This window comes from Trichomycterus rosablanca, chromosome 17 (assembly GCF_030014385.1).
Source record: "Trichomycterus rosablanca isolate fTriRos1 chromosome 17, fTriRos1.hap1, whole genome shotgun sequence".
Taxonomy (NCBI): domain Eukaryota; kingdom Metazoa; phylum Chordata; class Actinopteri; order Siluriformes; family Trichomycteridae; genus Trichomycterus; species Trichomycterus rosablanca.
In genome coordinates this window covers 12801117-12827575 of record NC_086004.1, presented here as the reverse complement: position 1 = coordinate 12827575, position 26459 = coordinate 12801117, and the positions used below count along the sequence as shown (strand labels likewise).

Genomic DNA, 26459 nt, shown 5'->3' with positions numbered 1-26459 from the left:
GCTAGCGGTAAAGTGCGGCGATAGTGAAAGTAAAAACACGACAATGTTTTCGTTAAGTAAAATATATAAATAACTAAAAGACCAAAATATATTACAATACATGTAGTCAAAATACGCAGTGAGTGCACCGCAAGCGATTTTGGGAATCTGTGTAAAAGATCCAGTAAAGCCGATAATATAATGCACTGCATTTAAGATTACACTCTAACACACACACAAACATATACATATAATTTTAAATATACACACACATATAAATAGATATACACACATACATACACATTTACTCTATTATTTTTATAATTTTTATAAGTGTGCTATAATTAGACTATAATACTATAATTAACTGTAAAGACCATGGGAAGACATTGGCCGGCAATAGTATATTTGTGACTGGTTCTAATACATTTCGAATTGAAAGGCTGAAAAAGCCCAATGCATCTATAAAACATTACATGTGGCGATAAATGCACTGCCCAAGTGTCCCCTCTCCCCACTGCCTTTTAGTGGCAGGCAGCAGCAAACAGATCATCAGACGAGGCCATGTTGACCAGATTGTTAGTTATTTACAAGTCAATATTGCCTGTATGGACAGTGATTAAAAAAAAAAAAAAGTGAACCTGTAAAACTGCGGTGTTAAATGCGATGCGGTCGAAAATTTGGGTGCACCTAACTTTTGTGCTGGTGCACCTAAGAAATAAAGTTAGGCGCACCAGTGCAACCAGTGCAAAACGTTAGTCTAGAGCCCTGCTATGCCATGTCTGTGCTGCACTGTTGACCATGTCAAATAAACAATTTGTCCCATTGGCAAGGCTTTGGAAAGGTCACTCTATTAAAGTTTATTCAGTGGCAAGCGGTAAAAACCTCGACTCTGCTACAGGTTGGCTGGGTGCCATCTAGCGGCAAGTGGCAGTGCCTGCAGCAGACGAAATAGGCCACTGAGTCTGCTGGGTGAGAAAAGGCCAGACTAAGTGGGTAAATATACCCTCCTCAAACGCAACGGGGATCCCCAGCAGCGAAAGACAGTCAAAGAAAGAAGGTCAGAAATCTCTAGCTTCAGCTAAGACATCTGACAGTCAGGATCTAGTTTAAACTGTCCAATCGCATTCAGCTTAATGTTCAAATGCCGTTCATGAGTCCACATAACATGAACATAACAAGAGGGAAACTCTGCTGCCCGAAACAAACATCATTACACATTATTAAACAAAAGTTCTGATGACAGACAAACAAGGCTTGTTATGGCTTCCACAATACAAATACGGCATTTAGAACATTACACCACCACGTTGCCACCCTCTTGTTTGAGGTTAGTGTAATGTTGGTAATGTGATGCATGATGACCTGAAATATGCCATTTTAAAGGAAAGAATGAATTCCACTTTCTGTTAGAATATTTTTTGGGAGAACATACACCGATCAGCCATAACATTAAAACCACCTCCTTGTTTCTACACTCACTGTCCATTTTATCAGCTCCACTTACCATGTAGAAGCACTTTGTAGTTCTACAATTACTGACTGTAGTCCATCTGTTTTTCTGTATGCTTTGTTAGCTCCCTTTCATGCTGTTCCTCAATGGTCAGGACCCCCCCAGGACCACTACAGAGCAGGTATTATTTAGGTGGTGGATCATTCTCAGCACTGCAGTGACACTGACATGGTGGTTGTGTGTTAGTGCGTGTTGTGCTGGTATGAGTGGATAAGACACAGCAGCGCTGATGGATTTTTTTAACACCTCACTGTCACTGCTGGAGAATAGTCCACCAACCAAAAATATACCCAGCCAACAGCACCCTGTGAGCAGCATCCTGTGACCACTGTTGAAGGTCTAGAAGATGACCAACTCAAACAGCATTAATAGATGAGCGATCGTCTTTGACTTTACATCTACAAGGTGGATCAACTAGGTAGGAGTGTCTAATAGAGTGGACAGTGAGTGGACACGGTATTAAAAAACTCCAGCAGCGCTGCTGTGTCTGATCCACTCATACCAGCACAACACACACTAACACACCGACCCCAATTTCATTGTCACTACAGTGCTGAGAATGATCCACCACCTAAATAATACCTGCTCTGTGGTGGTCGGTAATTGTAGAACTTCAAAGTGCTTCTATATGGTAAGTGGAGCTGATAAAATGGACAGTGAGTGTAGAAACAAGGAGGTGGTTTTAATGTTATGGCTGATCAGTGTATATTTGCTGTGATATATCATGATTTCTATTTACAAATGTCTAACACAAGTCACAATCCAGTTTAGCTTATCCAGTCGCATTTAGCTTAATGTTCAAATGCTATGGTCAACAGCACTAGGGTAATATGGTAGTGGTTATTTATACAGTATTAAAAAGGCCTACTTTTTACAATGTGTATAATATTTAGTCCTTTTAAGACTATTGGGTTAACGGGTTTCTATTCAGTAGTGTTTGGGGACAGAGTAAAGCATCTAAGGGTCAATAATGAGCTAACAACACATACACACACACACACACACACACATGCAAATAATTAGGAAAAACAAGATATGTGTCATAAGAACCTCACCACTTATTTCAGGAGCTCTTTGTGCAATCCATACAGGGTCAGAAATGTTCAAGGACTGAAGGAAGCCAGTCAGACTTAGGTTGTTGTCATCACTGGAAACCACTGCCAGGGATCCCGATCTCTGAATACACAGCCTATGGACTGCATGCCACTGCAGCCGGGCTGGCTCGTAATCGTAATAAAAGTGGTCATTCGGGAGCAGAATTCTGCTTTCCACGTTAATAGCTAGAGCTGGAAGATGATCAGAGAGTTCAGATTAAATGACCTAGTGAGAACAGCAGAACTTAGAATTATGTCAAGTTGTTCTATGAAAGACACACCCTGTCTTTGTATTCTGCTCATTTACAAGTTATACAGCAAGCTGTTGTTTCAAGTGCAGAGGTGGGTATTTGTAAATTTACTGACACTTTCTAGAAGTTTATTTTTTGTACTTCTACTCACCATATATAAAAGAAAATTTGCATTTATTTACTTACTAGTTTAACTTTACAGACGTATTACATTAAATAAAAACAGCTGGGGTTTATACTGATGTGCCATCAAGCGCCAAATTTGGTTTACCATCATGGGTTCAGTGAATGTGGTGAACAATGTGTTCTTCAGTCCATTTCTTTAAACTTAAACTAAAGGCCTAAACAGGCATGGTGGCTCTTTGGGTAGCACTGTCGCCTCACAGCAAGAAGGTCCTGGGTTCAATCCCCAGACGGGGTGGTCTGGGTCCTTTCTGTGCAGAGTTTGCATGTTCTCCCAGTGTCTGCGTGGGTTTCCTCCAGGAGCTCCAGTTTCCTCCCACAGTCCAAAAACATGCAGTCAGGTTAATTGGAGACACTGATTTGCCCTATAGGTGAATATGTGTGTGTATGTGTGCCTGCCCTGCAATTGACTGGCATTGACTACCCCCCCCCCCGCAACCCTTATTGGATAAGTGGTTAAGAAAGTGAGTCGGTGAGTAAAGGCCTAAACATGAGGCCACCTGATCATCACACCTGTATAAGCTTGTTGGAATCCTATGTGCTCTCATATTTAGGAATCACCATCAACAGCAGATCATTCTGGTGCACATACCTGAAATAGAGCATTTTTACACTGACTGCCCTTCCTAACGCAACCCTCCTTATTTTATCCAGGATTGGCACAGACACTGAGAGCGCTCTGGCTAGGTTTATCAACCCCCTCCCCACAGACATGAAATGAAATGTGGACTAATCTGACTTTAGCACACATTTCAACTGTCTTTTGGTCCATTTGAGAAAGAAAATGATGTATGACTTTATCTTTGAGTAATTATTCAGGTTGGTTTCAACAGTAGTTTAGGGTTTCAGGTTGCGTTTCTTGAAGCAGCGGCAGACTGTGTTAAGTGACAACAGTTTTCTTATAGCCTATGTGGCTATATTTATCACAGTAGCATGACAAACACGTTCTGGCAAATGGCCATTTTAAATAGCAAATTTGACTTTTACTCAGTGGTGACTGAATTGAACCAAATATATTCTGTACAATCAGATTCAGAAACCAAGAGCTTTCACTGGCCAGTATTAGAGAGACGTATCACCTACAAAGAGCCACTTTAAGCTCCATGAACAAAGCAAGGTTCAAACCCAGGTGGATTAAAAGTGCTTGAGTTTTAAAGACTGTAAACTTATTACAGTAGACCCTTGAGTTATGAACGGTTTACCATACAAACATTTTGTGTTACAATCGGTTTACGAACCGAAATTCGTGAAACATGTGACGTCACGAACAAGTTGCCTCCAACCGTCTCTCTCTCTCTCTCTCTCTCTATATATATATATATATATATATACAGTATATATACTGTATATATATATATATATATATACAGTGAGCGAACATTCGGAAAGCGGACGATGTTTTCCGGTGTTTTCTTTATATTTTGTAAAATTCAATATTAAAATGTCTTCAAAGAAGGTGCAAAGAAAATTTAAAAAAAATCTATTACATTTGTTGTTGTATAATTACTCCTGCCAGCAGGTGACTGTGTATCAGACAGAGGGGACAGTGAGTGAGAGAGAGAGGAAGGAATTCGGCTCAGTAAAGTATTCTTTCTTTCGTGCAATTACACCTACAAAATACAACACTATTGAAATAAAGAAGGAAATAATAGAGAAATATGAGTTATTGTTGTTTCTGGTAGACACAATTTATAAAAACAGAAGGAAATTTATTATGGTGTGTGGTATGGTACACGTACTGTACTGAAATGTGATGTGTGTTTATGTACAGTACAGTACTACTGTGTATTGTTGGTTATTATTGTTTATTACACTAATGTCTATTCTATAATTTAAGATTCCAGGGAAAATATACCTGTATTTATAACAAAAAAGAGCATTTAAGATATTAGAAAGGTTAGGTAAGGGGGTGGTTTGGGTTTGGTCACGGATTAATTCTATTTACATGATTTCTTATGGGAAAAATAGGTTTAACTAATGAACATTTTGACTTAAGAACAGCCCTTCGGAAACAATTAAATTCGTAAGTCAAGGGTCTACTGTAGTTACTTTATCAGGCCAGACTATAAACCTGTACCCTATTTTAAAGCACAATTGAAACATCTCGCTACTTTGATACAATGATATCAAGGATCCAGTTGTATCTAAATCAACATAAACACTGAGCTAAACCATAATGCAGTAAAGAAAAAAAATGTACATTTCAAAACAATTAAATAAACACAAATCTGACATTAAAATATAATATTACCTTTTCCAATGGAGCATTGAATCAAAACCTAAAAAACAAATAGAATTGCTTAGTAAATAAACAGAATGTAGAATTTTAAAAGAAAATAAGACATAAAATAGTGGATAGGTATGAACTTACAATAACATTTGAGCAGAAAATTGTTAGTAAATGCATCCTGTAAAAGAAAAACATTTATGTTGTAAGAATATAAATATTACTAAACAAAAATACATAATTAATTGGGCACGCGGTTATGATGTTTTCATTCAACCAAAACAACAAAAACATTCAGCAAATGTTTATGACTCACGGTGTTCCGTACAGGGTTACAAACTGATCAATTTTACTTATTTAAGCTATTATTTTCGGTGGTGTTAGTCTGTCTCATAATTTAAAAAAGAGAAAACAGCACAGTTTGAAGTGCTAACTACTCGTTATATTAAATAATATAAGACTTTTTTCGCCAATTGTACGGAACACTGTTTACACATAAAAAATGACGTCTGACAAAAAAAAGCGCACTACGTTAATACACGTATAAATGTCTTACCTTTTAAAGTTCTTATTACTGTTTGTAGCAAATAAATAGAAATATAACTTTTCCCAGTTGTGTTCTGTTCTTGAAAATTAATTCCTGAGGTGATAGTTTAAAAACTGTTTAATAGTATTTTCCACTCGAGGAAACTCCTCAGCTCGAGCGCACAACTCAAACACATTTCGGAACAGCAGCAGGATGACGGAGGAGGGCGCAAATGCGCATGCGCTGATCTCTACAGTTCATAAAGAAAGCTGCGCATTTACATGTCAGCGAAGGATCAACGACATTCATGACAGGAATGGTGGTTTCTCATCAGACAAGGCTATATCAATTACAGTCATGGACAATTTAGTTTCTCCAATTCACCTCACTTGCATGTCTTTGGGCTGTGGGAGGAAACCGGAGCACCCGGAGGAAACCCACGCGGACACGGGGAGAACATGCACACAAACTCCACACAAAGGACCCGTACCGCCCCAGCTGAGGATCGAACCCAGGACCTTCTTGAGAGAGAGAATGAAATTTGTTAAGTGGGCCCCCAATTTTTTTTTGCACTCCTAGTTACGCCACTGGTCAGGATAGTGTCTACAGCACACAAAATTAAAATATAATAGTGATGCAACCAAATGAAATGATACTTTAGTACTGAAAGCCTGAAAGTCATCTTTCCTGCTCTTCGAAGTGAAAGGGTGGTGAGCCAACCACTCAGCTGTACGTTGTTTTACATTTTGATATTTTGACAGTGTGAACAGTTATTACAATTTTATATTTAACTTGTATTTCAGGGTTGGACCTGCAACACATTCCAAAAATATTTTGGCCGTGGGCAATCTAGGGCTAGTAATGACGTGGAAAAAAAACTAAATAACGATGTAATTCCAAACAGGTGATGTCAACAGGTGATTGTAATCATGGTTTGGTACAAAAGCAGCATCCAGGAAAGGCTTTGATGAGCAAAGATGATCAGAGGATCTCCAGTTTGTCAACAAATGTGTGAGAAAATTATTGAAATGTTTAAAAACAATGAACTTCAAAGAAAGATTGGAAGGGATTTGCATATTTCTCCCTCTACAGTGCATAATATCATCAAACCAAGGAATCGGGAGGAATTTCAGTGCGTAAAGGCCAAGGGCGCAAGCTTAAGCTGAATCCGCGTGATCTTCAATCCCTCAGACGGCACTGCATCAAGAACCGCCACTCAACAACAGCTGATATAACCACATGGGTGAGGGATTACTTTGGCAAACCTTTGTCAAGCATTACAATAGGAGTTACATGCACAAATTCCACTGAAATGCAGGAATGGATGTTTATTAATAAATTATATGAAGTTGGTTGAGGCCAGTGGTGAAAAAACAAAAACACACACAAGAACTTGACTATACGTAAAATTACTATACGTCTTAAGCCACCGTAGGTATAGGATGCAATTTGGGGTCTTAACAGGATAGACTGAATTTGGAATAGTTTAACCAGGATATAATGAAGTATTTGAGATGTCATCCAATTAGGCACTTTAAAAATCCTCTTCCATTGCTACAAGGTCCACTGATGGTATACACCGATCAGCCATAACATTCAAACCACCTCCTTGTATCTACACTCACTGTCCATTTGATCAGCTCCACTTACCATATAGGAGCACTTTGTAGTACTACAATTACTAACTGTAGTCCATCTATGAGTGGATCAGACACAGCAGCGCTGCTGTTTTTAAATACTGTGTCCACTCACTGTCCACTCTATTAGACACTCCTAGCTAGTTGGTTCACTTTGTAGATGTAAAGAGACGATCGCTCATCTATTAATGCTGTTTGAGTTGGTCATCTTCTTGACCTTCACCAGTGATCACAGGACGCTGTCCACAGGGCGCTGTTGGTTGGTGGACGATTCTCTGTCCAGCAGTGACAGTGAGGTATTTAAAAACTCCAACAGCGCTGCTGTCTGATCCACTCATACCAGCACAACACACACTAACACACCACCACCATGTCAGTGTCACTGCAGTGCAGAGAATGATCTACCACCCAAATAATACCTACTCTGTAATGATCCTGACCACTGAAGAACTGGGTGAAAGGGGGGTAACAAAGCATGCAGAGAAACAGATGGACTATAGTCAGTAATTGTAGAACTACAAAATGGACAGTGAGTGTAGAAACAAGGAGGTGGTTTTAATGTTATGGCTGACCTTGTGTGTATCTACACAGCCACAGGTACTTAATCTATAAAGCTCTGGATGAACAGTTCTTTTGTGCTTCAAAGTAACCAGGTACCTGGTTCATTTTTGGGAGATGGAAGGAAACTAGAGTACCCACATCAAGCACAGGATCCTAAAAATGTGCAACATCTGCACTGTCTGATGCACCTGTGTGCCTCTGATTTATATTAGTAAAACAAAAAGGCAAAAACTTTAATCACACTAAAATTAATTAAAACTAAGCTAAGCCTTAAATAAAAAAAATCAAAACTATCACAGCCTTACAGAAATAAATAAGAAAATGTGGTTCTATAGATGTTAAACACGTTAAAATGTAACACGATATCTTTGCAAGTTTATTAAAAACACACCATTGTAATTATTAGCATTGTTTATTTCACAAAGCAAATTTATAACATTAGGTATAATTAAAAATTATTACATGATAAGTTAAAAAACTGTGGGTTATAAGCTTTCTGTAAATGGAGTGCTGTGGAAGCTGCAAAAGTGCATTAAAAAGGCTATAGAAAGTGTAGCAAGATCTGGTACATGATTACCCATGTCATTATTAGCCCTTTAGTACCAGTCACATCCTATTATGATACTTTTGGTGAATATAAAAAACTGAACAGCCTCATCAATAATCAATGCTTAAACAAGATTACACCCGAACTGCAAAAAATATACAGTATATCATCTTCCCTCCACACACATACACACACAAAGCATTATTACCTGTAAACAACACCTAGCCATGGTATTATATTTATTTATTCAATCTTACAGTACCTGACAAACAGGAAAATGTGCACACTGGGAATTTAAACGTGCATCTTGGTAGTGCAAATACATGCATGTCTAAAGAAAGAATGACGTCTCAAACCCAGCGAATGTCCCTGGAGGAAGAGCTAACCCCAGAAGAAAGCGAGTACACCACTTTAGTTACGGTTCGCACTTTATTGCCATGAGCTGCGTCCTGGGTCTCGCCGTCTGAAAATGCGCTGTTAGAGCTGGAATCTGTCGTCTCGTCATGACTCTGGTCGAAGAGCTCGGCCAGAGAGCATAAGGCTGAGTGCAAGTCGTCTCGGGAAGCCATAACGCTCCTCAAACAGGGCAGCTGAAGAGTATCAGCAGGGTTGGCACTGCTCTGTCTCGGTAGTCCATGTACAAGATCACCAATAGTCTTGGATAAAGACTGGATTTCTTCTCTGAAGGACCTGAGACCGACGTTACTGCCTCTACCTGCAGAGAAAAAAACACATGGAGGTGATGTGGTTTAAATGAAGAAATTTGAAATGTCATTTTTCAGTTCATTTTCGTCAACTGCTTTATTCTGGTCAAGGTCCACTGGGAATCAGTAGGTGCAAAGCAGGAGGAGGGTGCCAATCCATCACAGGGCTGCCACCCAACCCAATCAGACATAGCCAAATCATATCTGTGTAGAGATTGGAACCCGGATGTCCGCAGTGGTGGGCTAGCGTAATAGACCGCTGTGCCAACCTGGGATTGGCACAAGCTATAAAACATTAAAAGCTGTAAACCAAAGTGCATAATTACACGTAATTAATTGAAATATACAAAAAAAACTACAATAGATACCTCTGAGAGTGAGAGACAGGGATGAGTGAAGCTGCTGGAGGGCATGGTTTAATTGATAGAGTTTGATGGCTGTATTTCTCACACGTCCCACCTGTGAGGCAGCAGCATCGTCTGATCCATTCTGCAAACAATCAGGCTTCTCCTGGATCAGAAACAAACCCAGCCACAACATGAGACAGGAAAACTGCTGGCACTAGACACAAATAACTAGCATTTTCAGTGAACTATACACTTAAGTGGATATTAGATATACCTGTATGATATATACATTCATTGATCTCTGTGGGTAATAATAATAATAATACATTTTATTTATAACGCACTTTACATTTGAAAACAAATCTCAAAGTGCTACAGAAAAAGAGTAATATAAAAAAAAATCATGAAATATAAAACAAATATAAACATAGCATCATGAGACATACAGTGTATCACAAAAGTGAGTACACCCCTCACATTTCTGCAAATATTTCATTATATCTTTTCATGGGACAACACTATAGACATGAAACTTGGATATAACTTAGAGTAGTCAGTGTACAGCTTGTATAGCAGTGTAGATTTACTGTCTTCTGAAAATAACTCAACACACAGCCATTAATGTCTAAATAGCTGGCAACATAAGTGAGTACACCCCACAGTGAACATGTCCAAATTGTGCCCAAATGTGTCGTCGTCCCTCCCTGGTGTCATGTGTCAAGGTCCCAGGTGTAAATGGGGAGCAGGGCTGTTACATTTGGTGTTTTGGGTACAATTCTCTCATACTGGCCACTGGATATTCAACATGGCACCTCATGGCAAAGAACTCTCTGAGGATGTGAGAAATAGAATTGTTGCTCTCCACAAAGATGGCCTGGGCTATAAGAAGATTGCTAACACCCTGAAACTGAGCTACAGCATGGTGGCCAAGGTCATACAGCGGTTTTCCAGGACAGGTTCCACTCGGAACAGGCTTCGCCAGGGTCGACCAAAGAAGTTGAGTCCACGTGTTCGGCGTCATATCCAGAGGTTGGCTTTAAAAAATAGACACATGAGTGCTGCCAGCATTGCTGCAGAGGTTGAAGACGTGGGAGGTCAGCCTGTCAGTGCTCAGACCATACGCCGCACACTGCATCAACTCGGTCTGCATGGTCGTCATCCCAGAAGGAAGCTGACGCACAAGAAAGCCCGCAAACAGTTTGCTGAAGACAAGCAGTCCAAGAACATGGATTACTGGAATGCCCTGTGGTCTGACGAAACCAAGATAAACTTGTTTGGCTCAGATGGTGTCCAGCATGTGTGGCGGCGCCCTGGTGAGAAGTACCAAGACAACTGTATCTTGCCTACAGTCAAGCATGGTGGTGGTAGCATCATGGTCTTGGGCTGCATGAGTGTTGCTGGCACTGGGGAGCTGCAGTTCATTGAGGGAAACATGAATTCCAACATGTACTGTGACATTCTGAAACAGAGCATGATCCCCTCCCTTCGAAAACTGGGCCTCATGGCAGTTTTCCAACAGGATAACGACCCCAAACACAACCTCCAAGATGACAACTGCCTTGCTGAGGAAGCTGAAGGTAAAGGTGATGGACTAAACCCAATTGAGCACCTGTGGCGCATCCTCAAGTGGAAGGTGGAGGAGTTCAAGGTGTCTAACATCCACCAGCTCCGTGATGTCATCATGGAGGAGTGGAAGAGGATTCCAGTAGCAACCTGTGCAGCTCTGGTGAATTCCATGACCAGGAGGGTTAAGGCAGTGCTGGATAATAATGGTGGTCACACAAAATATTGACACTTTGGGCACAATTTGGACATGTTCACTGTGGGGTGTACTCACTTATGTTGCCAGCCATTTAGACATTAATGGGTATGTGTTGAGTTATTTTCAGAAGACAGTAAATCTACACTGCTATACAAGTTGTACACTGACTACTCTAACTTATATCCAAGTTTTATTTCTATAGTGTTGTCCCATGAAAAGATATAATAAAATATTTGCAGAAATGTGAGGGGTGTACTCACTTTTGTGATACACTGTACATCATAAAATCAGCGGTCATAACGTGTTAAAATAAAGCAATAAGCCACGAGAGGCCGTGCATTACTGTGATTTTAGCACGGGAATGACGTTTTTGGCACGACGCGAAGCGGAGTGCCTAAAACTTCTTTCCCTGTGCTAAAATCATAACAGTAATGCACGGTCTCGAGTGGCTTATTGCTTTTATAAAACGGCGGTCAACATAAAATATAATAAATACAACAATGTTTAATTCATAAATGTATTTATTGTGTATAAACTTACAATAAAGCATTCTTCCGCGACGCAAAATAGTTCGATTAACAGTGTTGCTAGGCAACATGAGGGCGAAAATAACATTCACTTTTTCTTTTCAGTGGCGTATTAATATGGAATGATGTGAGGTGGTCCTAGGTGTGCGTTTATCGGGGATTTTACAACGGCTTCGAACGCGGCTCAGCCAATCAGATTTTAGGACCGGAACTATCCGTTTTATAAAGAAACGTTTTTAGACGTTTTTTTAAAACTCTTAATTAGGGCTGGGCGATATATCGAGATTTTATAATATATCGATATATTTTCATACGCGATATAAGATAAGACAATATCGCGTATATCGATATAGATGTTGCGTTCCAGTTAGATGCGACAGTTCGACTTTCTCTTCTCCCAGTTTGTCTCTGCACATGTTCACCTGCCCCGCCCCTCTCCCTCACTGAACACAACTCGCCCCTCCCCACCGCTTCACCAGTAATTCAGCATGGAGACAGATAAAGACATGACAGAAGCTATCAAAGAGGAGCTGCTTAGTAAAAAGAAAAATAATGGCTCAATTATTTGGAGATGGTTCGGATTCAAATGCTGTCAGATGAGCAGCAGAATAATGTATTCTGTAGAGAATGCCGAAAACAAGTCCAGACAAAATCTTCGAGCTCCGTGTACCATTCGTTTTTCACTTTAAATCCCAAAGTTGAAAAACAAGAAAACAAGTCGTTATTCGTTTCAAAAACCAATATAAACATACAAGCGCATGCACGGGCTGACATGCACGTTAGTTTATACTGGAGGATATCCCGATGTCCGAGACTCATTTATTTATTTATCTTCTATTATAGTATTTCTTGTTCTCGGCCAATAAACATCCAAAAATTAATAAAATTGCATGAACTAACTCTGCAGTAAACAAGGAGCAAACAGCAATTAAACAACAAATAAATCTGTTAAATAATGATAAAGTGCATGAAGCAGAACGCTGATTAAAATGCATTATATATTGTAATATTTACACAGTAACATGAATGATTAGTTCTGCCTGTATTACAGAACTGAGTTCTATATGGTAAAAGAAAATATTAATGTAAATGTTAATGTTGTGGCGACTGATGTAAAAATAACGTATAAAGTCCAAACATGTGAGGGGGGGTTTAACGAGAACGCTATATTTAATGTCACACAAGCTCAGTGCAAAACACGCAAGCTCACACAAGCACAGCTGGAAACGGTCAATTTCTGTTATCTTCCCTACACACTCGCTCCCTGCGCCCTATAGTACACTTAACATTCTTAAAGGGCCAGACAATATATTTGTAATTCACGTTAGAAAACAAACTTTTTCTTACAATAGTTTTTTTTTTTTCTTAAGGAAAAACAGTTCTTGTGTGAAGCTTCCCAGCATGAATATTAATAAAAGTGCCTGTAAAAAATTTGGAACATGTAGCTTTGTCTCAGAAGTGTCTTGTTGTTATTACCTTATGGGATGAAAAAATATCGAGATATATATCGTATATCACCATTCAGCTAAAAAATATCGAGATATAATTTTTGATCCATATCGCCCAGCCCTACTCTCAATTGTCTGTGGTGCCCTCAGATGGTCGGGAAGGGCATTCCATAGACGAGGAGCAGCAGAACAGAAAGCCCGATCACCCATGGTACTTAGTAGGGTATACATTTGCTGACTGTAATTGACCCATCTGTTGTTCTTATAATTATTATTTGTACTCTATTTCAAAATGACCCCCAAAGAGAATCCACCAAAGGCTCAGTCTTTGACAGTTCTCTCATGGAGTTTGGTTGAGTGATGTCTCATTTTGGCTTGCAATCAGTAAAAAAAAAATTATTAACTCAATTTAGGCCTTTCACCATCTACCATACATAATATTGCAAAAAGATTCAGGGAATCTGGAGAAATGTTGGTCTGTGTAGGTCAAGGCCAGAAACCACTGTTTCTGAATGTGACCTTTGAGACTCAGATGTCTTTGGAAAACCGTCGTCACTTAACATATTCTGCTGCTCCATCAGAATATGCCACAAAAATCTTTAATCAGCAAAGAGAAAGGCATACAGTGGGGGAAATAAGTATTTGATCCCCTGCTGATTTTGTAAGTTTACCCCCTTACAAAGACTTGAACAGTCTATAATTTTTATGGAAGGTTTATTTTAACAGAGAGAGACAGAATATCAACAAAAAATCCAGAAAAAAAACATTAAATAAAAGTTATGAATTAATTTGTATTTAATTAAGGGAAATAAGTATTTGATCCCCTACCAACCAGCAAGAATTCTGACCCCCACAGACCGGTTATGTGCCCATGAGGCACACAAATTAGTCCTGTCCCTGTATAAAAGACTCCTGTCACAGAATCAGTTTCTTCCGTTCAAATCTCTCGACCACCATGGGCAAGACCAAAGAGCTATCAAAGGACGTCAGGGACAAGATTGTAGACCTGCACAAGGCTGGAATGGGCTACAAGACCATCAGCAAGAAGCTTGGTGAGAAAGAGACCACTGTTGGTGCGATAATTCGAAAATGGAAGAAATACATGATCACAGTCAATCGCCCTCACTCTGGAGCTCCATGCAAGATCTCACCTGGTGGGGTAAGAATGATTCTGAGAAAGGTGAGGTCAGTCCAGAATTACACGGGAGGAGCTCAATTCTATGCAGACATGTCACAAGTTCTCTGGGCCCAAACTCAATATATAACAACAATATAGGCAGTTACAATATAATACAATATACTAATACAACAGCTGTATGCTTCAGAAGGCAGCAAATTGCTCGCCGCTAAAAGTGCCATGGAGCGCTGTGCAGATTAGGTGGAGCTCACGAGTTAGCCAAGAAGCGTTAGGACAGTGTTAATAGATAAGAGAGATTTTCTAGATATGGTGGAAAAAATAAATAGATGGACTACAGTCAGTAATTGTAGAACTACAAAGTGCTTCTATGTGGTAAGTGGAGATGAGAACATGGACAGTGTGTGTAGAAACAAGGGGGTGGTTTTAATGTTATGGCTGATCGGTGTATATGATGTATATATGATCATTTATTAAATTGGTAATATCTGATCTGTGTATTTCAGTTTGATCTGAGTGTTTCAGGATCTGTAGATGAGGTTTAGGAAAATGAATCTTGTCCTGTTAAGTGTTTACAATGAGGCTGTAGTTTGCACACGGAAGATAACACAAAAACAAAAATGTTAGCTCATGAATGACACGTTGTACAATACACGCATTATCTTAACGACAGCATGAGCCAAAACCACGACGATAAGCCTGATTGAGCGCATGGTTTTACTAGAGCTGTAAATTACAATGTGGGTGGTCATGGCTACTATTAAAGCATCTAGTAATTTATACTTACCAGCATGTTGCAGCGAACGTAGCTTTGAAAGGCGCTTGCTATCTTGAGCGTTTTAGTTTTAAGGCCTTGTAAAATCTAAAAGACAAACAAGCATCGTTTTTAACTGCATGAAGCTTGTATTACACAGGTCTGCAGATAAGACTTAACCCAGGTGGGGTGAAAAAGACACTCACGTTGCACAATAAGGCATGACTGGCAGGAAGAGAAAAGAAACAGGAAAAGAGCTAAATCACCTGAGTTCCGGGTTGAGCTAACTGAGCATGTCTGAGCATCTCTCTGCTGATTGAGAGACCTTCCTCCAGAAGAGCTCGAACACCTCTGCACATTCCCTCGAGCACACACAACACTGCAGACTTCTGAGGAGCAAGCAAACAAGCATAGCATTAAAGATGATTTTAAATAATGTGTCTAAACACAGGTAGGCAAAGCATTTTTCAACAATCTGGTATACATGATTTATCAGATTGCTCAAAAAGACCTTAGTGCAGGCTACAAGGTTTAGGCAAATTTGAAAAAGCCATGCAAAAGGTGCTTTTTTTCTAATGTGGACACCCTCGTTTTGCATAGGACAGCCGGAGTCGAGATACAAGCAGGCAGCCATGATGCCGTCAGTACATTTCAATCCGACAACACAGGATTTTGGCCGCATGCAATTCCACTTGGAATTAAAGAGAATTCTATTATGATACAATCAGTTACATGAGGTCATTTTCATTTTTTATTCATGCATTTTCTCCCGATTTAGCGTAGTCAATTTGTCTTCCACTGCTGGGGGATCCCTGATTGCAGTCGAGGTGGGTATATTGCTGCTCACGCCTCCTCCGACCCGCATGCAGCGCTTTGCAGAACCCTTTTTCACCTATGCACTCTTCACAGGCGGCTCTCTATCTGCCGATCAGTCCGGGCGGGATGACCGGACTATGTGGATGGGGTCTTTAAACGCTGTGTAAAGACCCCATCCACATAGTCCGGTCATCCCGCCCTAGCAGAACCGTGTCTGCTGCAGGCACTGCCAACTTTGTCCGCTAGATGGCGCCCAGCCAACCGGTGGCAACGCCGAGAAGTTCAGAATCTCGGCGCTGGTGTGCTAGCGGAATATCCCGCTGTGCCACCTGGGCGCCGAGGTCAGATTCTCAACGCTGTTTTAAACAGAATCTTACTTTGCCAACGGTGTTCGATCCCAGTTCAGTCAGATGAAGATATGTTCCGTTCATCGCTGCCAGCAGACCAATAGCACTCAGAGCTGCATCTGTACTCCGACCCACCTTCCTCTGGGCCTCAGTCACCATAGAGGAGATTTCGGACTCACAACCCTGATGAAACAAAACAAAATCAACACTTGAATGCTAATGAAACTGAAAAGTTTGGATTTAAATGAGGGTATTGATGTATGTATGCACTATAGGCACAATTGGCTTTGTCGGAGAAAGGGAAGACCGGATTGGTGGTCTCCTTATTGCCCCTTGTACACCAGCACCTACTGTCTGTCTGTATATTAAATTCTCTGTGTAGAAATCTGTCCTGTAAGAACAAACATGTCAGATTTGATGTGTGCGCTAGCATTCTGTGATCAGCCTCAGGCGTCAAGCCTATATACAAGCATACAGCTATCAAAATAGCAGTAAGAAATTAGATATATCCAAATTGGAAAAGAAAAAAGGGGACTTTTGAAAAGGCTTTGGAATTCTAACACTGTTCAGATTATAAAAAAATGATTATAAGGCTTGAGGGGTCAGGTAGCAAAGCAGTCTAATGCACAAGCCCAACACTGCTGAGATCAGACCAGCCTAGTGCTTACATGGACAATGGCTTGGCTGTGTGTCCGTAAGGTAGAACGACAAAAGTTAAGCAGAGATGCCTAATCCCTGCTGCAATTGCATTGAGCCTTGTTGAGCATTAATTTACCCCAGGTAGAAGGGGTATTTATCACGGTTTCTTCTTCACTGAATTGCCAGTTCCTCTGTTGGCCTCTTCCGCCAACCAGGGTCCTTACACAGCGTATGAAGACCTGCCCACCCAGACACAGTCCGGCCCCCACCCTGCAGATATGGTGGCCAATTAGTATCTGCTGCAGGCACTGCCAATTATGCCCGCCAGATGGCGCCCAGCCGACCGGTGGCAACACCGAGTTTCAAACAGAGGAGTTCAGAAACTCAGTGCTGTTGTGCCACCTGGGCGCAAAATTCAATTTAATTCTTGCAGGTCTGGGGCTACATCGGGTGTGGCAATTCAATTCAATCAAACTATTAAATACAAAATGTTTTTTTGTAATTAAATGTAAATGGCTGTTTGAAAGACGGCTGTGTTTCAAACATCACACTAATGTACTGAATTGCCTAATTAGTACACTTCACCAATCAAGCTGTTCATTGTTTTTTCTTTCTTATTATTATTATTTTTTTTTCAAACTACGTATTAGATTTAATTTGTTGCATTTGTCAGTTCTTTTTCTTGTTAAAAGGTTTGATATACATTTTTTGTCTCTTTTTAATACAAATTCAATACTCCTCAGAAACCCTGATAGTGCAGCTTTTTCTACTTAATATTTCATTGCTTATAGGAAGTTTTATTACCATCAGTAGCAAACTATATTTATTTATTAGGACTTTAACATCATGTTGTTACACACTTTGAGACTGCTCCACCTAGGAATCGAATCCAGGACCTTCTTGCTGTGAGGCGACAGTGCTACCCACTGAGCCACCCACCATTTGTAGCAAACTAACTTCATGTTTAGTGTGTTGTTATTGGCAGTATTGACCTGGCACATTGTATTTTATATATCAATGACAGCTTCATATCAGAGTCTCATGAGTGCTACTAATCTGGAGTCACTATCAGTATCATTTCATAGAATTTTGAGGCTAAAATCAAACCCGATCTGTTGGCTAATTTATTTTTGCAGTTAAAAAGCATCAAAAAGAATCAGTGTTGGCACTTGTTTTTATTAGTCCTGTTTTTGGCTTTATTGGTCCTATTTACCTGAATAAGTAGCTGAAAAAAGCCTCCCATGTTCTTTACTTCAGTCTTCAGCTCTTCCACTGTCTGGGTGACTGAGTGAGTGTTGGAGTTGATATTGGCAGCCCAGTGCAGGGTGATGAACACGGCTCTCTCGATAGCTGAGGTGGCTTTCACAAGCGTAACCTGTGCTTCATGGCTGCATGCAAACACTTCTCACACACACACACACACACTGATTATACTTCTGCATAGTGCTGGAATGACAGTATAATAAAACATATCACTGAAGTTCCGAAGCTTTCTGAGTACCGACACTGATAAATGATAGTTGTGATTTATGACTGTATGAATGCGGTTGTTTTAACGTGAAAATGCTCACAGTTGTCCTGGCTGTTGTCATCCAGCTGCTCATACGCTCCTGCAATAGAGTTTGTCGCGTTATAAATGGACAGAAGATCCAGGACGAGTTTATCTGCCAGGCTCTCATTCTCCTCTGCTGATGAACTGGCACGTAACCGGGAAACCGTGGCAGCTATTAAATTATTGCAGATGCCAGGCAAGGGAGAGTCTGAGTTGGTGGAGTTCAGTGAAGGGGGTTTGCTCATGCTTAATAGGCCTGGAAAGAGGGAAAATATATTCCAATTTAATCAGTGTAGCAGCGGTAAGTGGAGCTTAAGTAAAAAAAAAACTCAACATTTAAATAAATTAATGGAACATATAGTGGGGTGAGGAAATAGGAGCCTAAATACCATTAGTGAAAAATATTTTACCTAGGATTTACCTCAAATGTAACACAATATTTACATTCAAAAAGTTTCTGCCCTTTTAAAACTCTGTGTAGAAAAGTGATGTAATTTGTTTTTTGAAATTCTTTTTTCTAGCGTCATACCAACTTTAATACCATCAGCAAAAAATTTTTTAGCCACTGAGGCACCGCTGCTTTTACATCATCATCACATGAAAATCTTCTTCCCCTTAAAGCCTCTTTGAGGGTCCAAAAAGGTGGAAATCAGATGGCACTTAATACGGACTATAAGCTCTCTCTCAGTCACAACCAATCAAATTTACATGAATATTAGAATTTAGAATACTTCCTTTCTGCTATAATGACAGCAGGCACTTGAGCTGGCATGGACTCCACCAATCCATGTTGCCCGGCATGATTTAACAATATTCCAAAGAGCATCTTGTGATGTTACTAAATGCTTGGCGGTCTCTCCGGGGGTGGTGAGTAGTGGTTTGAGACCACTAGTGTAATTATCTACTAAGCATTTACCACAAATGTAACACCTATGTTTTCCTTACAAATCATATAATGAGCTAACGATTCGAGTAAAAGTTTACATTAACTTTAGAATTTTCTGGCATATGGTATGTCATTGTTCCCTTTTGCTATACTAACAGCAGGCACTTGAGCTGACATGGACTCCAGAAGTTTGGGCAAAACCTAATGATCCATTTTACCCCAGCATGAATTAAAAATGTTCCAAAGAGCATCTTGTATTGTTTCTAAATGCTTAGCGATCTCTCCAGGCCCCCCCATAAATAGTGAATGGGAAAAAAATTTTCTTTTAGATATTACAATGACAGAATGAAACATATTGGGGGGGGGGGGGGGGGGGGGGGGGGGACGGGCTAAAATCATTAGTGAAAACCCAACAGTGGATGCATGGCAGAGCTGGAATTTGAATATAACATATTTAAATATTATATTTACATTTATATATATATAAAAAACATGTATCTCCAAAACCCCACTTTTCAGGAAAAAGAAAAAAAAACTTTTCCCCCTGACAGTAACGGTGCAAACAAGCCACAGATGGCAACATTTAGATACAATTCAGCACAGAAATAAAAATATATCTTTATCAGGTCGTCAGTCTGTTGGTTTTTATATGTAAAATGGACTTACATGTACAAATATAAATCATGTTTACAATCATGCAATTGAATAACCTGAATAAACTGTATAGATCAAACAAATGCATTTCTCAATCAGTACCAGAAGGGAAGGAAGAGGAGGTATGGGGTTTTGATGGACAGGTCTAGCAGCCAATGGAGATACTTGTTAAAGAGATTTGAATAATTTCATTGGTCATTTTGATATTCGCTGCTACAGTGGGGCCAAAAAGTATTTAGTCGGCCACTGATTGTGCAGGTTCTCCTACTTAGAAAGATGAGAGAGGTCTGTAATTTTCATCATAGGTACACTTCAACTATGAGAGACAAAATTAGAAAAAAAAATCCAGGAAATCACATTGTAGGATTTTTAAAGAATTTATTTGTAAATTATGGTTGAAAATAAGTATTTGGTCAATAACAAAAGTTCAACTCAATACTTTGTAACATAACCTTTGTTGGCAATGACAGAGGTCAAACGTTTCCTGTAAGTCTTCACCAGGTTTGCACACACTGTAGCTGGTATTTTGGCCCATTCCTCCATGCAGATCTCCTCTAGAGCAGTGATGTTTTGGGGCTGTCGCTGGGCAACACGGACTCCACAAATTTTCTATGGGGTTGAGGTCTGGAGACTGGCTAGGCCACTCCAGGACCTTGAAATGCTTTTTACGGAGCCACTCCTTCGTTGCCCGAGCAGTGTGTTTGGGATCATTGTCATGCTGGAAGACCCAGCCACGTTCCATCTTCAATGCTCTCACTGATGGAAGGAGGTTTTGGCTTAAAATCTCACGATACATGGCCCCATTCATTCTTCCCTTAACACGGATCAGTCGTCCTGTCCCCTTCGCAGAAAAACAGCCCCAAAGCATGGGGGTGGAAACATCACAGTAGGTATGGTGTTTACTCAGCATTATTCTTCCTCCAAACACGATGAGTTGAGTTTTTACCAAAAAGTTCAATTTTGGTTTCATCTGACCACATGATATTCTCCCAATCCTCTTCTGGATCATCCATATGCTCTCTGGCAAACTTCAGACGGGCCTGGACATGTACTGGCTTAAGCAGGAAGACACGCCTGGCACTGCAGGATTTGAGTCCCTCTCGGCGTAGTGTGTTACTGATGGTAGCCTTGTTACTTTGGCCCCAGCTCTCTGCAGGTCATTCATCAGGTCCCTCTCCGTGTAGTTCTGGGATATTTTGCTCACCGTTCTCACGATCATTTTGACCCCACGGGATCGAGGGAGATTATCAATGGTCTTGTATGTCTTCCATTTTCTTACAATTGCTCCCACAGTTGATTTATTCACACCGACCTGCTTGCCTATTGTAGATTCACTCTTCCCAGCCTGGTGCAGGTCTACAATTTTCTTCCTGGTGTCCTTCGACAGCTCTTTGGTCTTGGCCATGGTTGAGTTTGGAGTCTGACTGTTTGAGGCTGTGGACAGGTGTCTTTTATACAGATAACGATGTCAAACCGGTGCCATTAATACAGGTAATGAGTGGAGGACAGAAGAGCTTCTTAAAGAAGAAGTTACAGGTCTGTGAGAGCCAGAAATCTTGCTTGTCTGTTATTGACCAAATACTTATTTTCCACCATAATTTACAAATAAATTCTTTAAAAATCCTACAATGTGATTTCCTGGATTTTTTTCCCCATTTTGTCTCTCATAGTTGAAGTGTACCTATGATGAAAATTACAGACCTCTCTCATCTTTCTAAGTAGGAGAACCTGCACAATCAGTGGCTGACTAAATACTTTTTGGCCCCACTGTATGGACAGACAGAGATTTATACCCACAATGAACACATGTAAAAAAAAAAAAAGTGAAAACCGCTAAAAATTAGATACGTGTTTTTCATCGGACAGCAGCGAGATATAATATATATACAGTGTATCACAAAAGTGAGTACACCCCTCACATTTCTGCAGATATTTAAGTATATCTTTTCATGGGACAACACTGACAAAATGACACTTTGACACAATGAAAAGTAGTCTGTGTGCAGCTTATATAACAGTGTAAATTTATTCTTCCCTCAAAATAACTCAATATACAGCCATTAATGTCTAAACCACCGGCAACAAAAGTGAGTACACCCCTAAGAGATTACACCCCTAAATGTCCAAATTGAGCACTGCTTGTCATTTTCCCTCCAAAATGTCATGTGATTTGTTAGTGTTACTAGGTCTCAGGTGTGCATAGGGAGCAGGTGTGTTCAATTTAGTAGTACAGCTCTCACACTCTCTCATACTGGTCACTGAAAGTTCCAACATGGCACCTCATTGCAAATAACTCTCTGAGGATCTTAAAAGACGAATTGTTGCGCTACATGAAGATGGCCAAGACTACAAGAAGATTGCCAACACCCTGAAACTGAGCTGCAGCACAGTGGCCAAGATCATCCAGCGTTTTAAAAGAGCAGGATCCACTCAGAACAGACCTTGCGTTGGTTGTCCAAAGAAGCTGAGTGCACATGCTCAGCGTCACATCCAACTGCTGTCTTTGAAAGATAGGCGCAGGAGTGCTGTCAGCATTGCTGCAGAGATTGAAAAGGTGGGGGGTCAGCCTGTCAGTGCTCAGACCATACGCCGCACACTACATCAAATTGGTCTGCATGGCTGTCACCCCAGAAGGAAGCCTCTTCTGAAGTCTCTACACAAGAAAGCCCGCAAACAGTTTGCTGAAGACATGTCAACAAAGGACATGGATTACTGGAACCATGTCCTATGGTCTGATGAGACCAAGATTAATTTGTTTGGTTCAGATGGTCTCAAGCATGTGTGGCGGCAATCAGGTGAGGAGTACAAAGATAAGTGTGTCATGCCTACAGTCAAGCATGGTGGTGGGAATGCCATGGTCTGGGGCTGCATGAGTGCAGCAGGTGTTGGGGAGTTACATTTCATTGAGGGACACATGAACTCCAATATGTACTGTGAAATACTGAAGCAGAGCATGATCCCCTCCCTCCGGAAACTGGGTCGCAGGGCAGTGTTCCAGCATGATAATGACCCCAAACACACCTCTAAGACGACCACTGCTTTATTGAAGAGGCTGAGGGTAAAGGTGATGGACTGGCCAAGCATGTCTCCAGACCTAAACCCAATAGAACATCTTTGGGGCATCCTCAAGCGGAAGGTGGAGGAGCACAAAGTCTCGAATATCCGCCAGCTCCGTGATGTCGTCATGGAGGAGTGGAAAAGCATTCCAGTGGCAACCTGTGAAGCTCTGGTAAACTCCATGCCCAGGAGAGTTAAGGCAGTTCTGGGAAATAATGGTGGCCACACAAAATATTGACACTTCAGGAACTTTCAATAAGGGGTGTACTCACTTTTGTTACCAGTGGTTTAGACATTAATGGCTGTATATTGAGTTATTTTGAGGGAAGAATAAATTTACACTGTTATATAAGCTGCACACAGACTACTTTTCATTGTGTCAAAGTGTCATTTTGTCAGTGTTGTCCCATGAAAAGATATACTTAAATATCTGCAGAAATGTGAGGGGTGTACTCACTTCTGTGATACACTGTATATATATATATATATACTGTATATATATATATATATATATATATATATATATATATATATATATATATATATATACAGTATATATATATATATATATATATATATATATATATATATATATATATATATATATATATAGTAAAAATAACTTACCAGTAGGCTGTGAAGAGGTGCAGTTTAAACTCTGAATGGGGTGCACTCTGATTTCATACAGCCGCCCTGAAATGCGCCTGCTCTTTAACACACTCCTGCTCCTGAAAAGAATTCAGTAAAAAATGAATTTACTATTAGAGTTAGAGTACTATTAGACTATTAAATTAGAGTTTTCTTTTCTATTTTTTTCTTCTGTTTTCCCCCACCCAATTCAGTCATTTCTAATTGCAGTCTATCTACCTCATCTCTGCCTCCACTCCCACCACTCTTCAAGGAGGGGCCAAGATTGCCACATGTGCAACCGTCAATCGCTTCTTTTTACCTGCCGGGGCTCAGTGTTACATGCAGAGGGTCACGCACAGCTATCTGTGATCAGCCACCCCCATGCGGGCACCTTGACTGCTGGTAGAGGTCATAATTGCAGCACAGACGAGGACCCCAGCAGTGGTGGGCTAGCGCACTATTAATTTAAGCTACCCGAGAGCTCGAGTGCTTGAAATGCGATCCCTCAGTAGGGATTTTCTCTTAATAAGCTAACATGGTTAGCCTCAGGCAATTCAAACCAATGGGCTGCGGCGCATTCGTCCGCCATATTTGTAATTTTTTGTGAGAAAAGTTGTGCCGCAGTGAATGCTGGGATTGCCTTCACTGTTAAGGAAGCACCAGATGCTCCCTTGTCATTCAGTCAGATTACTGAGTTGAAATAAGGTACCTTAGTAGGCAGCATTTTAAAGTATCTAAGAATTTAGACAGCCTTTTTCTCGAGAGCACGCATAGGATGATGTAAAATGCGGCTATGTAGAGAGCTCACTAGGTTTTTAGACAGACCCCATGAATCTTTTTACAATATTATGTACGGTAGATGGTAAAAGATCAAAATTATTTGCAATCTTCAGTTAAGAAATGTTCTTTTGAACTGATTGACAATTCTCTTTAAAAGTGGCAGGTCAGTACAGATCTTTGCTTGCAATTACCGGGTATAAAAGCAGGATCCAATTACCAATTCTCCAGCATTTGTGGTATGTTTCTTTGCTATTAAAAGCAGCACATTTGCCAAAAGAAAACAAACTTACTGAGACTTACTGAAAAGTAAGCTATAAGTGTGTGCTAAAGAAACTAAAGCTTTACTTTCTCTGCAGAGAGAGGGGATTTTCTAAAACTTTGGTTACAATGGCAGTGCAATTTGCATGTGAAAAATGCAATGTAAATAAATGAAAAACACCAGCTCCTAAAAAGCAGGGTTAAAGTCAGTGTGACTGTGCTTAACTTTATGGTTAAGGTTAGTGTGGGTATAAAGGTACCTTCTGCGAGAAAAAGATGATGTTGAGGAGGCTGAGTGTATGTCTGGCTCCCACTGATCGTTGGGGTTGTAAAACACATCGTCGTCATCCTTAGAAGTGCGAGTTCCCTACGAAACGAAAAACCTGGTTTAGAAACTAAGGAACCAGTAATGCTTACTTATTTCTCAGTGGAATATCTATTTATTTGGATTTTAACGTCATGTTTTACACACAGTGGTTACATTCATCACAGGAGAGGTAATTACTCATTACACAAGGTTCAGTAGTTCACAAGTTCAATGTGAAACACAGTAATGGACAATTTTGTATCTCCAATTTACCTGATTGCATGTCTTTGGACTGTTGGAGGAAACCGCCCTATTAGTGGAACAAATGTTCTATTCTGTCCATGTAAAATTCTGTATTAATATTATGCTGCTGTACCCATAAACATTGGGTTGTACAAGCGATAATAAAGTGGATAGCAGGATAATGAAAACGACCATGATTTGTTTACATCTGCATATGTTGTAACAATCCCAGTGTTGATCCCAGTTGTATCTTATCAGGTGATCAAAAGGGATAAATTCACATCATTAGTTTGTCATTGTGAGTAAAATTCTTTTTCTGTTAATGCTATAGGAAAACACAACTACTTTTGCTTTTCCTTACAATGGTACAAATACCCACCCTGTTAAACTCTGTTAATCCCTGTCAAAATGATGTCCATTACAAGTGTATATAATCCTACATGTTTGACACACTTGATGCAGAACAGACACACAAACAAGTTTTGATCCCCAGTGGTGCTATCGGCCCGTCGGGCACCTACACACTGACTGCTGATGCCCCCCATGGATTCCCATACTGTCCGGGGTGCGATTCTGTATTGTGATCAGTGGTTATGGGTAAACCGTGTCTACCATGTGTAAACACAAGTGTGCACTTTTTCATACCAGTTCAAGCTCCCTCATGACAGCCAGGTTGCTCTGGAACTTCTCCAGGCTCCAGAAGGTAGAGATAGCCAGTTTTGTGTTTTGCACTTGGATCTGTATCTCAGGATCTCCACCACAGTTATCTACTTCTGCCATGTCATGTCTGCCATGGAAAATCAAACAAACGAATTAAATAAACTGAAGATGTTGAATCCAAAAGATGTAAAATTCATAACGAGAAATAAGCAAACCTGCTGAAGATGGTGTGTTTTCTGAATCTGGTACTGATTTTATTAGCTTCCTCGATCATCAGTGACAGTTTCATGGCATCCCACTGTGGAGGAACTACATGCATGGGATACGAGAAATAAAAAAAGTTTAATCAAATGATAAGAGCATCATAGCCTTTGTCCAAAATGTTATTGGCAGTTTATTTAATTAGGTTAATTAGGCACAGACAGTTCAGGTATT

General features: G+C 40.2%; 2 protein-coding genes across 2 annotated transcripts in view; both read right to left on the bottom strand.

Moving 5' to 3' along the window:
• LOC134331863 (adhesion G-protein coupled receptor D2) overlaps positions 1-5427 on the bottom strand; it is a 138982-nt gene extending 133555 nt beyond the window's left edge. Inside the window, exons 1-3 of the mRNA XM_063013403.1 lie at positions 5392-5427; positions 5272-5299; positions 2548-2778 (exon numbers count right to left, since the gene is read on the bottom strand). Of these exons, the coding sequence (XP_062869473.1) occupies positions 2548-2778; positions 5272-5299; positions 5392-5427 (295 nt within the window). The remainder of the gene's footprint in view (positions 1-2547; positions 2779-5271; positions 5300-5391) is intronic.
• Positions 5428-8419: 2992 nt separating this feature from the next.
• kif14 (kinesin family member 14) overlaps positions 8420-26459 on the bottom strand; it is a 44582-nt gene continuing 26542 nt past the window's right edge. The window contains exons 19-29 of the mRNA XM_063012816.1: positions 26240-26333; positions 26010-26151; positions 25075-25181; positions 23774-23874; positions 18569-18805; positions 18211-18398; positions 16389-16541; positions 15462-15584; positions 15229-15303; positions 9591-9732; positions 8420-9233 (exon numbers count right to left, since the gene is read on the bottom strand). Of these exons, the coding sequence (XP_062868886.1) occupies positions 8869-9233; positions 9591-9732; positions 15229-15303; positions 15462-15584; positions 16389-16541; positions 18211-18398; positions 18569-18805; positions 23774-23874; positions 25075-25181; positions 26010-26151; positions 26240-26333 (1727 nt within the window). The 3' untranslated portion in view covers positions 8420-8868. The remainder of the gene's footprint in view (positions 9234-9590; positions 9733-15228; positions 15304-15461; positions 15585-16388; positions 16542-18210; positions 18399-18568; positions 18806-23773; positions 23875-25074; positions 25182-26009; positions 26152-26239; positions 26334-26459) is intronic.